Source organism: Vanessa atalanta, chromosome 24 (genome assembly GCF_905147765.1).
Source record: "Vanessa atalanta chromosome 24, ilVanAtal1.2, whole genome shotgun sequence".
NCBI classification, from domain to species: domain Eukaryota; kingdom Metazoa; phylum Arthropoda; class Insecta; order Lepidoptera; family Nymphalidae; genus Vanessa; species Vanessa atalanta.
In genome coordinates, this window is record NC_061894.1 from 4,597,271 (window position 1) to 4,615,290 (window position 18,020).

Genomic DNA, 18,020 nt, shown 5'->3' on the forward strand with positions numbered 1-18,020 from the left:
TAAGTTTAATTCGAAATCGACTTCCATTTTTCAGAGTCGAGACTACCAGAACGGAGTTCGCAATAATTCACCAACGAGACACGTGTTTTTACACATCCAAATTGAACGTGTGTTTAAAACTCAAGGTCGACGCGAACTTATCATTTGTCTTTGTATAAAATAATATTTGCATAAATGACTCTCGTACTGGAACAATGGCTTTTTACACCGGATTAAATTTTACTGCCTGTGTGATAAAAGGATGAATTCATTCGTCGGTTATTTATAATTTAATGATTCCAACGCAGTAAAGTGACATAGATATCATTTGCATGTAAAACATTTAATGTTTACAAAAACTAATTTATATATAGATATATATTGTTTATGTATTATTACAGAACACATACAGGCATAAAAACAAACTACTGATGCACTTTGTAGGCATTTGTAGTACCTATTTTTTTGACTTACATTTGTGCAGGGATTTTTGTGTTCCTATTTTGATTGAGTTTATTTTTGACGTGTGTCGTTGGTGACTAAATGCGTCCAAAAATGATGTAAATAGGTCTTAGTACTCAGAAGAACTTACCAGTCCTAACAGATATCTTTTGTGCAACCATTCTCCCACCGATCACAGCCAGCCCTGTACAAAGGGCGTGTCCTAGCGATCCCCCAACCACAACACCGACCGCGTTCTCCCTAGTCGCGAGCACGACCGTCGCTAGCTGGGACCTATCGCCCCATTCAGCTAAGAACGTCAGGGAAGCAGCTTGGAGCAGCACTTTCAGCATTGCGTTACGCTTTCGCCGACGGTTCTCAGCTTGACCCTGTTCCAACATATCCAGGGTTTCCTCTTTTTCCTCCTGAAATTTATAAAATAATTCCATTTAAAGCAAAACTATTTTCATATAAAACGTAATGATGATGACGGAACTGTATAATTTTATGCATTGTATATATGGAACGAATTAAGGGTACATGCTCATTGGTGACAGATCGATCTAAAATCAACCATATATTCCAACCGCAAGAGGAGTACAGACGAAAAAACTTAGTTATTTGAATTGACGCGATATAATTGGCAAATATCTTGAATAATGTATGATGTACATTATGGCGTTTTGAATGAACTTTGAAAGTAAAATTCAAGTAGATAATTAAAACTTGAATAGTGTTGTTATGTTAATTATAAATAAAGATATCGACGATGAAGTGTCTTTAGTGCATATTATAGAAAATCGCATGGAATTTGTAAATCTACGATTTGAATGTCTATACTCTTGTTTGATTGGAATAGGCTATATGTGTAGGATTCATAATATATCGATACATGCTGTATATATGATTGAACAAAGAGACAAAAAACACTAGCATAGATTGAAATGAAATAAAACAGACGCTCTTGATCGAAAAAAAAAACCTATTTAAGTATGTCTGGTGATTTAAAAAAAAACTATGACGTAGGAAATTGAAACGTACAAGAATCTATAAATAAACGATATTACAAATATGATACGTTAACTATATTCAATAAACATGCTAAGCTTGTAATAAATAAAGCTAGTTTAAAATGAAACAATAACGATTTTACTTAAAGATATTTTTTAAGTGGTGATTAGTTAAACAATGCTGTCTCCTTCTTTCGAATGTAAAATCAATTATGACAGAGAGAGAGAGAGAGAGAGAGAAACATTGATGAACTGTACATCCAATTAACAACATTTATATGTAATGAATAATAATATACAATTTTCCGTCTAAATATTTTCATCAAACTAATCTAATTCGATACAATGAAACGTGATAAGTAATAAACTAATTATTTTTAATAAAACACGATGAAAACTAATTATTTTTAATAAAACACGATGAAAATACAATATAACACTGAGATTATAAAAGGATTCAAAAGGCACTATATAGCACTCTTATTAAAATATCGTCGGAAATCAAAATATTAAAAATAATATTTATCCTAAAACAACGGCTCAATTCTAAAGGTTACATTAAAAACATTTTTTTAATTTAATGACCGAAAATGCCTTTATTTTTTTTTAACTAAAACTGAATGGTTATTTATTTAGAACAATACGTGTGTTTTTAATTTTGTCTAACGATTTTTAGTTAACATTCTACGGCAATTTTAAAAATATGGTATTAAAATTATAGACTACATATATTACATAAACTTAGTGATTTGGATTTCAGTCAGTATTTAAATAAGAGTGCGATACGTTAATTCTACATTTAATTCGACCAAAAAATTTACAACCATTGTCTTCAGAAAAATATCCTTAAAGTTTTCCAATTGTTCTTTTTTGGTCAAATTTTGAATACGTCAAATATTTATAAAAATGATATCAAATGCTGAATTCCTTTGCGAGTAATTAAAAGTATTACATAAGCTGATTATTAAAGGCGTATGTGATGTGATCTGTGCATTTACGCAACCTAAAAAGCTAAGCTAAAAGAAAAAAAAAACTAATGTGTCATTCGTACTGCCAGGCATAATGACGTATGATCACCCTCAACGGTTCGGGTTGGGTCGAGGGACCCGCTTGGGGCTCCTCGGGCGTCACAGGGACCTCGACTTCAGGGGTACGAGAAGTACCGGGACTTTGGGACCGTTCAGACGTGGAGCCCTCTTCGGGCGATCTCGATCGCTCTTTGGGAGAGCCCTGTTTAATGTTAGATAACTTGATACCACCTTTAAAATTAGAAATCCGTTTTAAATTCAATCTGTATACCATGGAGTCATATAAGGAATTCCATACCCTCTACTTATCAACCAAAACATTCTATAAACCTATTACTAATTTGATTAATGATATCTTAATCAGAGTAATTAGAGAGATAATTAAGATGACACTAATAAAGGAATTCAACATTTGCATTGTAGGTAATTAAACTCTATTTCTATATATTTATCGCGTTTGCTAAAAATAAAGAAATATTATCTCGACGCTATCAATTCAGATTATATTCAAGAGCCTTCGTGACATATTTTGCAATGAAATCCTTGCGGAGACAGAAAAGAGGTTTTGATAAGATAAAAACAAAAATTGTATCCGAGAATTTAGGATCGTTATCAAGTTCAGTGGTCTTTTTCGGATCTGTATTTATTCATTCTCTTAACAAATGGATAATTTCATATTAATTTTCAAGCAAAGATAGAAAGCCCCATTATATTTTTACTTTTATGGTTATTACCTAAAAAGTTTGTCATTTTTTTCCAAAAAATATCCATCATTGATTTCGTAACACGCATCATAATATATCCTTAATAATATCACTTATCATTACCTGATCTTCTCTCCTCTTCAACTCACTCTGAACCTCCTCCAATTCCTCCTGGCCTTCGTTCGGGTCCATCTTCCATCCATCCCTGAGCATTTTCAGACCGAATATCGCGAACAAGGCAGCGCTGATATAATGCGTGTACACCCTCGGTATTACCGTGGCCACCCACCCAAAGGCGGCTGATAGAACAGTCATAAATACTAATGCGGATATCGCTCCAGCGAAGACTATTACTCTAGGATGTTTCATCGCCATTATGGCTGCGATGAAAAATGTCTTATCTCCTAATTCTGACACTATCACGACGGAAATAGACGCCAGGAAGCCCTGCCAGAAGCTGCCTTGGACTGCAGCCCTCTGAAAAGAGAAGAGTATAAAGTTAATTTCATCTGTCTAAAAAATTTAAGCATGACAGAGAATTTTTCCTATTTGGTTAAAATTCACGGTTGCAATGTTGATACTAAATGAATGTCTTTATATACATGTTCAAAGGTTTTTGGTTATTAGACAATACGAACCGCTATGTTCCTGCATTTTAAATCTATAATATCTTCTAAAATATTCATTTAAATTACATACTGTAATGGGCTGTATTAATCTATATTAAATTTACAATGTATTTAAGGTACTGAATTGTATAAGGATTAATGTTGTTTTGCTTAAAATCGAAAATAAGCCATTAACTCTTGTAAAAAGTAAAGGATAAAAAATGGTTATCTCTGTGAGATAGACATACAAAGACAGTGTACAATACTGTAGTACATTATTTACATTTGCAATGTAAGCGCAAAAATTGTGTTTATTTGCGACATCACACGTAATGATGCCTTCGACTGGGCAAAGATTTCCTCATTAACATAATCCAGGATCACTGGCATAAGAAAATTGGCGGATATATGTACATGTCATAATATATCTTCTGATGTTCAAGGTTCTTGAATGTTTTAGATTTAGATTGACATAAGGTCTTAACCGAAGGTAGCAAATTTAAATCCCCTAGCAAACATTCTGAATTTTCCAGAAGCATTTTTTCTTGGAAATTGATTTGTTGTATTAATCTCATGTGGGTATCGTTGCATGCCTAAAATGTCCATAATAATTGTGATTGTTATGTTTGCGAGTATTTCAATTACACATAAAATTTTATTGTCAAGTCTTTCAGTAACCAACACAAAGGTTCGGGATTTTACTTATGCTGAGACGCAGCCGATGCAATCACAAAGATGATCATATCATTTCAGATAACATTCACAATTTTCGAAACAAAAGAAACGAGCGATCTTTGAAATTTAAATATTTTATCAGACAAGTGGTTCGTTTATCACGTTACTTGAATGGTCTGCACTAATACGTGATGTCGATATATCATATTTATATGAGTGACAAAAAAACCCATATAAAGAATTTTAAATTGACGCTCAAGAGATAGAGACATAGTCACTTCAGATATATATCTATACGAATGTTATAAATGCGGGAGTAAGTATGTCTGTATCTCTATCATTTCAGACTGAACCGTTTTTGATGAAATTTAGTTATCGAATTTCATCTCATTAGGTGAAGCGGTTTAAGCGTGAAGAGTTAGAAGACAGAGTTACTTTCGTATTTATAATATTAGTATAGATAAAGTAATAAAAAGAGTTAAAAGCTAAAGAACTTCAGCTACACTATCTAATAGCTGTGCTAAAATAAGTATCAGAGCAAGTTAATAGAATTGGTCCGCTGTTGATCGACATGACAGAGATTACGCGTATCCAAAGACCCGATATTTTATTCTTGATTTCATCTCGGTTTTAAAGAATACATATATATCTTATCAAGCCATTATTCATGCGCTTAATTTGTGTTTATAATTCATCTCGTGTTCGGCGGTGAAGGAAAACATCGCGAGGAAACCTGCATGTGTCTAATTTCAACGAAATTCCGCCAGGTTTGTATATTGGTGCAGCGTGGTGGAAAAAACTCCAAACCATCTCCTCAAAGGGAGTGGAGGATTTAGCAGCAGTGGGAAATTTACATGCCGGCATATACAGGCATATATATATATTGTTTCATATTTAAGTGTAAGAACGTCGTAGAGGGAAGTTTCGTTTTATTGGACATTAATTTGTAATTAATAAACAGAAACTACTTAGTCCAAATTATTTTACACCTATATAAAATGTCTGTAAGTAACATAGGTTATATTTTATATTCACCGGAGCGCAACCGGGGCGGGTGCTATCTTAAGATATATGTACATATATTAGCACATCAAAATGACTCGTGAGAATCAACAATTAAGAATCTATTCAGTAACTCGTTTTAAAAATACTTCCTACATTAACATTAATCTGTTAGTAGGTACCAAGTATTGATATTTTTTTACATTTCCGAGATACAAGATTACGTTGCGTTGTATTATCGTCAAGAATCGATTAAAGTAATGCAGGAGACATCATTAATTGAAATACCATCTTGACGTAAATTGTACAAATGTGCCTTGATGTTATTTCATTATAGTACTTTTAAATAGGCTATTTGACTGGTTTTTAAAATGCATTTTATTTTATTTAGTAGAGCTTAAGGAACCCAGTAAAAGTTGTTTGTTTTAATTCTAGTAAATATTTGCTCAAATTAAAAATTACATATTTATATAGCGCACGAAAACGCTACTTTGACAATATGGCGCTGGAATGGGATCGGTGACGTCAGTTGCCTGTATTGTAATCTGTAGTACATATAGGTAGGTAGGCATACGAGGTTAACAAGCAAATGGCGTCATCATAAGCCCGCCCAATCAGGAGCGTTTTGTGTCATGTGACAAACGTTTAAAAAAATGCAATTTTATATATGGATTTTTGAACAAATTAATTATTATTTTCAACTTTCGTTAATAAATAACCATTTTTAAACTCATAATAAATACTGATTACAATAATTGACACTTTATTTTTCGCATTGTCAAATAACCTACTGTAGAAGTGTACATTAAATTTTATAATAATAAGTATGATATTTGTTCTATGTGTGTTCTATGTTGGTCTTGGGAGATTTTCGACAATCTCCTCGGTCAGAGGGCCTTATCCTCGGACGAAAACACAGGCGGTAACTAGTAATGAACAATAATTAAAAGTACATATTTACCGACGTCGAGACATTATATAAACTGTTTAATATTGAAGATAATGGCTGCTTATGTAACACAATGAGGTGTTATTAATAATGGAATTATGCATAACTGTGAGATATAATATCGCTTATCTAACGACGATGACATTACAAGGTGCGACCTGAGGTTAATATTTAATATTATATTTTACTTCGTATTGCTATGTGCAGGGGACTTTGGTGAACTTTACCCTCGGGTGCACGGGCAGGTGGACGGGCAAATGGGCTATCTGGTGACTATTGGTCATTGGTTAGTTGCGGCTGGTGGGGCTTTGTAATATAAACAATGTTTGATATTAGTATTAAATATTGGATAACATCACATACGTTACTCTGATCCCAATGTAAGTAGCACTTGTGTTATGGAAAATCAGAAGTAACGACGGTACCGCCAAACACCCAAACCCTAGACAACATAGAAAACTAATGAACTTTTACTACATCGCCTCGGCAGGGAATCGAACCCGGAACCTCGGAGTGGCGTACCCATGAAAACCGGTGTACACACTGCTCGACCACGGAGGTCGTCACTAAGATATTATGTTCTTTGTGAATACCTAAATTGTCATAAATGAACAAATTAAAACTAGACGTATTTCCGTTATATAAAAATTCGATTAAATTCAAGAAGGTATAAAAGCATTCTGTCAGAACCTATAAATGTACCACGGCTGGGATACTCCTCACCCCTCAAGAAGATAGTTTGAGGCTTAGCCCACCACGCTTCTCCAATACGAGTAATGATAGTAAACACATGAGTTAAGCAAATGAAAACCTTCCATGGGTTTGAACCCGGTATATTCATTTAAGTATTTCGTATTCTAGCCACTGGGTCCTCTCAGCTCAGAACATATTTAGCGTGTATAAAATCGGTTAAATTGTAATTTCGTGGATCGTCGTTTGCGTCGGTTTCATTTCATTCACATTTTATAAGCAAATGAGTATTTCAGTTAAGATTATTTTATATTTGTTATTCGCTCCAACTGTTGCGAATTCATTCTAGCATTGACATTAAAACTTAATGTTCGTTAGTCACGCGATACAGATTAACGCAATCTGGCAAAAAACAGAGATCCTTCACAAAGGCCCGCATTTAAATATCATAATGGGTACAAAGAGACACCATAAAAAAACTATCGGTGAATTACTAATAAGCATGTAATCTCTCTCATTTAACCGACAGCGAAATCTTGCGAGACCATATAAATTAATATTTTCGGAATCTATGAATTGAAATCATCCATCTCATCCCAGACTCGATTCATTAGTCGAATAACAAATATTCGGCGTGTTAGTGACATCAAAAACTTGGGCTAAATTAACGACACTTAATTTTTCAAAAATGAACGCCATCTATCCCGAACATATCTTAGTTTGCATGTGGTACTATATATTCACTAATATTAAATCCACAACAGCGCGATTCTTAAGACATTTTCTGCCTCGCACAACCGCTCTGTGGAATCAGCTTTCGCCGGCGGTTTTTCCGAACCGATACGACTTGGGAACCTTCAAGAAAAGAGCGTACTCCTTCCTTTGTTGCAGATTTTCATGGGCGGTGATAGTCACTTTCCATCAGGTAGGCCCCTGCTCGTTTGCCAACTATCATATAAAAAAAAAATTCATAGTCCGATGGAGCACGAGTCATGACCGGAGCTGGATCAGACGCACCATTGCCAACTTTCTGGCTTCACGGGCACTGACTTCCTAACTCTTGGCTGACAAAGAAACCGTTCATTGACCCGATCGGGATTCGAACCAAAGCGACAAGACAGGACCATAAAATCATTATCAGTTTCTGTATATATGTTCAATAATGATACTAACATATCTAAGTTTCATAATTTATTTATCTTTATGGATTATATGTTAACACCATATTCAGCGATAAAGAACAACAATAAAAACTGATAGACACGTGTTACTTGCTTACGTTTAGTTAAGCATATATTTTTTACTGTGTTATCATATTTGATACATATTATATTATTATGATGTATATTATCGTGTCAATATCAGGATGCAATCCCTAATATTATAAATGCGAAAGTTACTCTGTCTGTCACCCCTTCACGCTCTAACCGCTGAACCGATTTAGATAAAATTTGATATGGGAATAGTTTAGAGTCCTCGGGATGGACTTAGGCACATACTTTTTTAATTCAGCCTTCGAGGGGGTACAATTGGAGATCAAGGATAATGTTCTATAGAGTCTTACAAAGCCGCGATTTCAGCTAGTTAATAAAAATATTGGCCGAATTTTGGCCACGGCGGTATACATCATCCAGCCATCTGTGCAGCAGAGATAAAAGTGCACACTTGGCAATCCAAAAATTTCAGATTTAGACGCTGACTGATAAAACCATGCAGGCACATTAAAATAACATCAATCAAATTATAGATAGAAGAAACAACAACGGCACGTCAACGAAGACACGTCTGTGGAGAAACAAAATAACATCAATAAATAAAAAATAGAGTGTGCACATAAAGACGCACTCTTTATTCCCTTTTACTAATATTATCGAACGGAAAATGTTCAGTGGCGGTAGTGTAATCATCATATCATATCATAGTGTGACATCTTCAATACCTAGGGGTTTGCAGGTGCGTTGCCGGCCTTTAAGGAATGTGAATGAACGTATGGAATCCAACTACTAGGGCTCATTTATTTAAATGTTCCATTGGGTTTCGAATAACTGTCACTACTTTCTTAAATATGCAATTAGGGAACTGTGCGTAACTTACAATAACTGAAGTGACGGCTAGTAGTTACTCAATGCGCCGTGACGTGTCTCATCAGGACACAGAGAAACATCTATTTCATAATTTATTCATCAAAAAGTACACACAAACATACTAATAGTTTCATATTTAAATACTGGCCTAAAACCGTTATAGCTATAAATTACGATCATTTATTATTTATCAGCTGTATGAAAGCGATCTCGTCCAATATTTAAAAAGTGAAAAAGTGAAAACATTATTGTTGCCACTCGGATAATATTATAAATGATGAATATGTATTATTATATTCTTATATAAGCAATATCTAAATTCTCCTCCAAATTCGAAATTTAAACTCCAAAATTTTCGAATTTATAATTCGAGACTGATTAATGGGTTCATTAGGCTGATAATGGTTGTTATTAATATTTTTCATATTTAGTTTTCTTTTTTTGTAGTTTATGAACAACCTACTATAAACAATTTACCGATTCATGCCAAAGATTGGACTTATATGAGGGATTTAAAATTTTAGAGTCATGGAAGAATCCCACGTCCTAAGTTATTCTCTGAAAATTCTTGAGCACAAATAGATCAACCGCCGACAAAAGTATCACAGACGCAGGGAATTACCGTTTTCATGAATTTATAATTAATTTGTTTTTTTATAAAGATTACAAAATTAATTTTAATACGAATTAGATTTAACTTTAAGTCTTAAAAACGTTCTTTAACGACCAAATGACCAAAAATAAATCCCCATGAGACTCCTACATTTATCTCTTACTATATGCATCAACTGTCTGCTTAATTGTTTATGTACGTAATTAAATGATTAAAGGGCGTTCTTTACTGAACATCGTCACTGAACATTAGCGTAGAATGTCATACTAAAACGTGATATACGACATTGACTATGATAATTATAAAATTGATAAGATACACGTATCAAAATGGCGTATCACCGTAAGTCGGCTGTCAACATTTCACGAGTGAGATATGAAGTGACTTACAGAATCGCTCTTCTGATTTGACATTCGAAAGAAGACGATACGACATGATCACCATCAATAAAACCCTCAAAGGTGAAGCCGGTTTAATATTAAAGTATTTCTTTAAATTAACTTGTGTTTAAACTTCTTTTATTCCTAAAATTTCAGCTGTGAAATTAAAATAGTAATTCATTTAATTTAATCATTTTTTAAAAAGCACTCTTTTAAGTTTAATTTCATAATCAAAACAAGTTCTTAATCAATGTTTCTACAACTTGTTAATCTAATAATTACTGACAAACAAATTTGTCAAAAAATAACACGAACGGGGTGAGATCTGGCACAAAAATAACGGCTTCACGTGCTGTCTGAGTCACGGGAATATAACCCTAGAATTTTTCAAACGCCAGATGCTACTGAGTGTTACAATGATATATTATTGTTGATACATCACTATCTACAGATCGTATGAGATGGCGATTAGACCAAAGAGACATCACGTAATTTAGAGGATACAAGATAAAGATTGATCGATCGATTATTATAATAGATTCAATTTGTTTTGTTCATGTTTTTTTTATGTTATCGGTAGTCGGACGAGCAAATGGATTAATGTTTATTGGTCATCACCGGACATAGACAATAGCGATTTAAGAAATATTAACCATTCCCTATGATAATCAATACAATACAATGCGCCACAAACTTTGGAAGGTTGATGTTAAGTTCCTTGTGCCTGTAGTTACACTGGCTCACTCACCCTTCCAACCGGGACACAACAATGCTAAGTAGAGCTGTTTGGCGGTAAAATATCTGATGAGTGGGTGGTACCTTCCCAGACGGACTTGCATAAAGCCCCACCACTAATCAAAAACAAATTGTTAAATCAATCATAACGATCAGACAAAAGACAAATTGACATTTCATATTCGATCAACGATTTTAATCTTTGAATCGCTGGCAAGCGAAGCATTTACTTTCGGCTGGATTTGGATTTCGAATTCGTTGGATAACGTTCCTTGGGGTTTATTTGGGTTTTATACATTTAAACTGTTACATGCTACACTGTTATTGTGTCAACAATGTACGAATTCTTTATTTTACACAAAAAAAAAATGTATAAAAAATCTACCTATTCGTAACTTATATATTTGAACGAAGTTCTTTTACGCGTCTTACAGTAGGAAGAAGCTTTTCTTTACCTTCGATTCTTTCGGTTATGTAAAAAAAAATTGAATTTTAAGTTTTCAGTATAATTTCACACGCCCTTTTAACAACTATTTATTTTTTTGTAATTTAATTATTCTCAAACGTTCTTAATTTATTTCATTGTATATAATATGTTATTTAATATATAATAAATGGCGAAAGCAACTTCGTTCCAACCGTGTGACCGACGACATTTTTTCTTTTCGTTTTTTTTTATTCATTTATATGACCTTAATGGCGCATCATTGAGCAGGTATCTATCCAGACGGATAGAAACCACCCAATCTGCTGTATGCTGATGTGAAAGGTGAGTCAGTTTAATACATGTGGGTGGTGGTTACCTCTTACCATTAGGTTTGACTATAATTAGTAAGTAACCTTTTTTGTATTAGTCCACGCTAAACACGCATTCAAAAATTACAAGAATTCCCTTGTATACGTCCTTGAAAAACAGTGCTTAATTGCGTCGCGTAACGTGTAATTAATCTTTCGAATTCGCACTTAATATGTATATGATGCTTTCATTTCTTTCGGTATAATTTGATTTTGATAGTTGAGTTATAAAAAACAAACGCTTATTATTATTGCTCAAACGTCGGGACAGAAGTCTAAATATTTGGAGGTTGAATTAAAAAACAAGTAACAAATTACTCTAATTATAATAATAATGGATAGACTATGAAGAAACAAACGTATTTTGTATTCTTTCGACTTTACTCATAAACAGAAGGGAGAAAGCAAGATAGAACAATTTCAATATTTTTCACTTAAAAAAATTACGATCATTAAATAATTATACAATAAAGAATTTCTCTTTTAAATGTCATGTTTCTAGACCTATTGATTTGGTCGACCATTTACAAAATGTATAACATAGCTGATAGCCTGTTGTTTTAGATTTAGATTTCTGTTATATAAATACTTGTCTAGTGTTTGTCGGGTTGGTTCACGTTTAAGGTAACTAGAACGGTAATCATAAACGCCCTTCGTAAACGTCCTCCGCAGCTCTTCAGGGTTATTGAAGGTATGTGAAGCTATTATCGTCTTTAATCGAACACGAGTTATTTAACGTGAATTATGATATCAAAAAGTTTTGGTAGTTCTGAGATTAATGTACAATCATGTGATGTCCATCTGGCGAACGGCACCGCAGTCATTCTTAAGGGAGTCTAGTAATCTACGCGGGATATTTTATGGTGCACATGTATGCGCACTAACCCAAGTTCCCCCTGACAATAAACCAATAACACTATTACTGACCTAGAGTTAAGCCACTTTATCAACAAAACAGTCCAACTTTGTTGCAACATACATTACATAGATTTACAGCCTCTGATTGTAAGTCTGATACTTATTTTTAAATCCTTCATCTAAACTTCGAATTTAAGGCAGTTTTACATATGTGAGTAAACGAGAAATATGCGCTTGCATTATATGCGTAACTTGTAAGCCGAGTGATTACACTAAACAAGGACATTCGGATGTTCTGTGCTCATTTCAACGAGCAGAACCAGTGCTACTTAGTGCAACACGTTATTTAAAGTTCATTGACTTTGTTGATGAATACATTAAAAACCACTTTTGGATTTAAATGTCTTATAATATAACTGAAGCAACGATCAAAATCAAAATATGCTTTATTATATTAGTAAGCACTTACAAGCGCTTTCAAATCGCTATTAAATAGAAATTAACTGAACGTAAGGTTAAACTACCGGTTCGGAACGTAGATTCTATAGAAAACTACCGATAAGAAATATCGATATACCTGACGTACGTCAATGATAATGTAAATTATATATCTTCAAAAGGTACTGGCACTACACCGTCAATGACGTTAATTCAATGTCTCATAAACTACAAGCATAAATCCCAAGTGCGGAATAACTTCCAAAAAGCCCGTCGAATCAAATGAAAATTCAGTATGAATGTGACGTCACTCGCCTCAGACCATATTCCACCTCAGATTAAAGAAAATTACACTAGTGACGTAATCGTCTACATCCTTCACTTGAGGAACGTGACACCAATCACACAACCGCTAATGTTTTCTTCTATAGTGCCGTGTGTAGTGTAATAGTGTACCTATGGTTCCGTATTAGAATATTTATCAAGACGTATTCCGTATAAACTCATCGTGACGTCACATCGCTTGAAATCAGAGAATGGTCACGTCAAATTATGATAGGTACTTTACATGATATGCTGGAACAGTTGAACATACATAGATAGGCTGTTGAAATGAAGTTCGCCGTATTCGAGTAAATATTATCAGGTATTATCTGTATCTCATTAACTTAAGCGGTTTGCAATCAATTGCGAAAGTTAATTATAAACGAATATGTTAATTGTACCATTTAATTTATAATTTTGTATTTGCTAATACAACATAAGTACATATACAATGTACATACTTCAACATAATGCTGAGGTGGTTACTCTTTAGCCAAATCTATACTATATAGAAATACTAATCTTATGTATATTATATATGTTACTGTATAAGTTCCAACGATGGTAAATCTTAAGATTTTCCAGTAAAACCTAAGATTTACCGATTAGGGCTGCTACTGAGATCTTCGGCGTCTAATATTTTTTTCTTTATCGACCCGACTTTTAAACATCATCATTTTCAGCCGTAAAGATAGTAGACCGAAGAATACGTGATGTAACAAGGTACCGACATTATTTCCCATCTCTAACGTTCAAAAATAAAAATAAAGTTTTGTGTGTAAATCAAGCAAATTTTTTTTAAATTTCCACGAAGAATTTATATATTTTTTTTTTTTTAGGATCACGAAAATATATGCCCTATTTTACTTTTATTAAATCAAGAACTACTAGTAATCTAACGAGTCGAATAATAACCGTCCGGACCTTCATTAAACATCACTTGATACATTCTCCTTTATAGAAAGACGTAAATGTTGTCATTTCATGAGAAACTTCAAAATGACATATATAAAAAATGATCCTTACAATTATTATATAAACACTGTTTATGTGTGAAAGAGTTACAAAAAAAATTGTATTATTTATTAATGTGAAATTACTGATGATGGAAAGAGCTAGCTATATATATAATTAGCTAGCTGACCGCCCCGACTTCTTCTGGATGAAATAAGAGTTTCTATTAATTAAATTACTTCGCAATTTAAACTTTCCATCAACCCACTCAAATAAAAACAATAAAAAAAAACATCAATATCGTTCCAATCGTTTAAGAGTTGAGTCACATATAGACGTACAGAAAATGTATACATAATCTTCTAAATATAAGACTGTATTTAAGATTTTAAATTAACATGGTTTTTATTACTAACAGTATTTAAAACGGGATATTTACCATGTTTTTTATTTTTATTTGGTGGAGCTCGATATTTCGACATTATCTACGAAGGTCTTGTTCACGTTCAAACTTTTTATTTATTTTTTTTAATTTTTATTTTAAATACTGTTAATAATAAGACTGTATTGTTATAACATTTAAACTAAACGCTCCTTAGCGAATACTATATAGTTGAAGATTTTTTGTAAATTTACAGAATGCAATATTGGAGTACGAGTCATACATTTTATCAGCGAAAACACATAAAAGTTAAACAAATGTTTTTTTTTTTAATATACGTTTGTACAGCTGATAAACGAAGTTGCATTTTAATTACAAAGGTAGCAGTTTTTTTTAAGGTAAAACTTATCTGAGCGCGACAGCGGAAAATATTCAAGGTTTTAATGCAACGATTCTACGTGCAACGTTTAAGTTTCTAAAACATAAAAATAGTAATTAATCTGTATAGTGGCTACCTCACAATCTTCTGTTCAAACAAACCAAAAAGTAATTTGAGTAAATTTTCTTAGAAGCAGCCCTCAGAAAAAACGTAGAGCCTGGTACTGAACTCTTTCCGATCGTACCGGATTGCTGTACCATCAGATATTGGGGTTAGTAGAATAGATAGAACACCTGTGTACACACTTATGCAGTGTAATAAATATTTTGTAGCGGGTTATTCTCCTTTGGAATTTGCCCCCATGACTTAAATCTGTCATCATAATTATCTTTGGACGAATTTTATTATTATAAGAGTGGTACCATTCAAGTAAGACGGCGCCGTAAGCCGTATTAATCAAGTAATATACTTTTTTTAGTGTTATGTTCGTTATCGCAAGTGAATATTTAAAAAGTCACAGTAAATAAAAATTAAAAAACCAATACGTTCTATATTTAGAGATGATTCATAATATAATATAACAATGGTCTGGTTAAGCAAAATACTTGAATGTAATAATATTGCAATAGAATAATATCTAAACCAGATCAGTTTTACTTGGTGGTAGGGCTTTGTGAAAGCCTGTCTGGGTAGGTCCCACCCACTCATCATATATTCAACTGCCAAACTCAGACTCTGTTGTATTCCGACATGAAGGGCGAGTGAACTAGTGTAACTACAGGCACAAGAGACATAACATCGTAGTACCCAAGGTTGGTAGCGCATTGGCGATTTCAGGTATGATTAATATTCCTACAGCGCCACTGTCCTTGGGCGGTGGTGACCGCTATAACGTGGCCCATTTGCTCGTCCGCCTACCTATATCATGAACAAATAAAAGAAACTGCGCGTTGAGGGTAACAAAGGGTATGACACACTCTTATGGCGTCACACTGTTCAGCAGTCGCGATATACTTCTACTGTGATATATATTTATAAGGAATTGTCTATGTTTATGTTAATTTTCAAGTAAAAATATAGAGAGCACTTATGTTTGCACCCACACATTTGTACTGATAACTACGACTTATGTCCTGCACAGATGACTAGTCTTCTTCATGAATGATCAGGAGGGCATCATATAATTGCTCTGTTTCTTCTTGCAAATGTCAATGCACTGATGTTAGAAAGGGAGAAATCATTACGTAACGCATACAATACTTGTACCCACTGTAGTATTAAAACAACAGCTGAGTTTCTTGTCTTCTCTGTTCGATACAATAAACATTCCGAACCGATGATAGTTTTACATTTACATTGACATGCCAGGCTTGTTAAATGACGATACAAAAGTGTTTCGTAAAAGCCTACTTGAACGATGTCATCGACCTTTGGAATAGGTTCAAAACGGATCAACTGTAATATGTAAAGTAGAAGTGGTAACCCACGGGGGCGTAACAGCATATTTTTTGTTTTTAATATATGTATTAAGGTAGACGGGCCACCTGATTGTCTCCACCATAGACAATGTAGTCATAGACATTGGATCTAAGAAATATTAACTATTCCTTACATCGCCAATGCGCCAGCAACCTTGGGAGCTAAGATGTTATATCCCTTGTGACAATTGTGCACTCACTACTGGAACTCAATAATAGTACTGTTTAGTGGTAGAATAGACAATGAGTGGGCTTTACCTACCCAGAGCAGGTTTACACAAAGGTAACGACTACAAGACCACAATTGAATAGTCCCCCTAGTTATTATAAATTTCCCACAGAAAAACGACAATTTTTCGCTCATCAATCCATATAAACACCGGAGCATAATTACATCATTTGCCAAACTATATCATAAATTTAGCGTTACCGAAATAGATTTGGACTTCATGACGTAGGTACTTGCGTCAAATGAATACAAAAAAAAAACGTTGCTATTTTAACTTTTTCATAAGATATTAAAAACAAAAAAATTACATAGGTAGGTATAGACTGGGTTCAAGTATAAACGAATGATAATTTGAGATTTATATATTTTAGAACTAAATGTTTGCGTAAATGGAATTACATGTTTTAGAGCGAACCAGTTTATTTCAGTAACCAAAACAGATCGTATACGATAGGATAGGATGACCTCCTTGGTCGAGTAGTGTGTACACCGGTTTTCATGGGTACTCCACACCGAGGTCCCGGGTTCGATTCTCGGCCGAATCTATGTAGAAAAAAAAATAGTTTTCTATGTTGTCTTGGGTCTGGGTGTTTGTGGTACCGTCGTTACTTCTGATTTCCATATCACTTTTGATCGATTTTTGGGATCAGAGTAATGTATTTCATGTTGTCCAATATTTATTTATATTCATGTTTACCTACAATAAACACTAACATAAAATAGCGATAGAGTTTGTTTGAATATGCACCAACCAGATATATTTAGAAATTTAATATATTTTCCGGTAGATAGCCCATTCGTTGAGAAAGATTATAGTCTGTCTACTATGATGCTACGAGAGATGCAACAATATCATTTAGTATAGAACAGACGTTCATATCATGGGCCACCTCATGTTGTGTTTAGTTACTTACCATAGATATGGCGCTGTTATCTAGACTAGCATTGTAAAGCTAGATTGCGCTAATCTCGGAATCTACTAAATCTAAAGATTCTAAAATATATTATTTCGTTAGATAGCCCATTTATTGAAAACGACTAGCGGGGGCAGAGCAGAAACTGAAGCCGCAAGTAGCCGCTTCTATACAAATGTATATACCATACAGGCTCTGTTCCTAGAATTAACAATTTCGAAAATCGGTAACGTGCAATTTGTTGAACACAGCCGGACATCTAGCTGTAGGATCTTCGATGTTATTGCCCTTGTTTCTATAGTTACACGGCTCAACCTTCGAACTAAAACGCAACAATTCAAAGAACCAATGTTAAATGCCTTAACGATATA

General features: G+C 33.8%; 1 protein-coding gene across 2 annotated transcripts in view; it reads right to left on the reverse strand.

The window, feature by feature from the left end:
• LOC125073318 (transmembrane protein 165) overlaps window positions 1-18,020 on the reverse strand; it is a 36,028-nt gene that overhangs the window by 4,373 nt on the left and 13,635 nt on the right. For both annotated transcript variants that reach the window (XM_047684096.1, XM_047684097.1), the window contains 2 exons: window positions 3,286-3,639; window positions 572-845 (listed from right to left, as the gene is read on the reverse strand). In XM_047684096.1, the coding sequence (XP_047540052.1) occupies window positions 572-845; window positions 3,286-3,639 (628 nt within the window). The remainder of the gene's footprint in view (window positions 1-571; window positions 846-3,285; window positions 3,640-18,020) is intronic.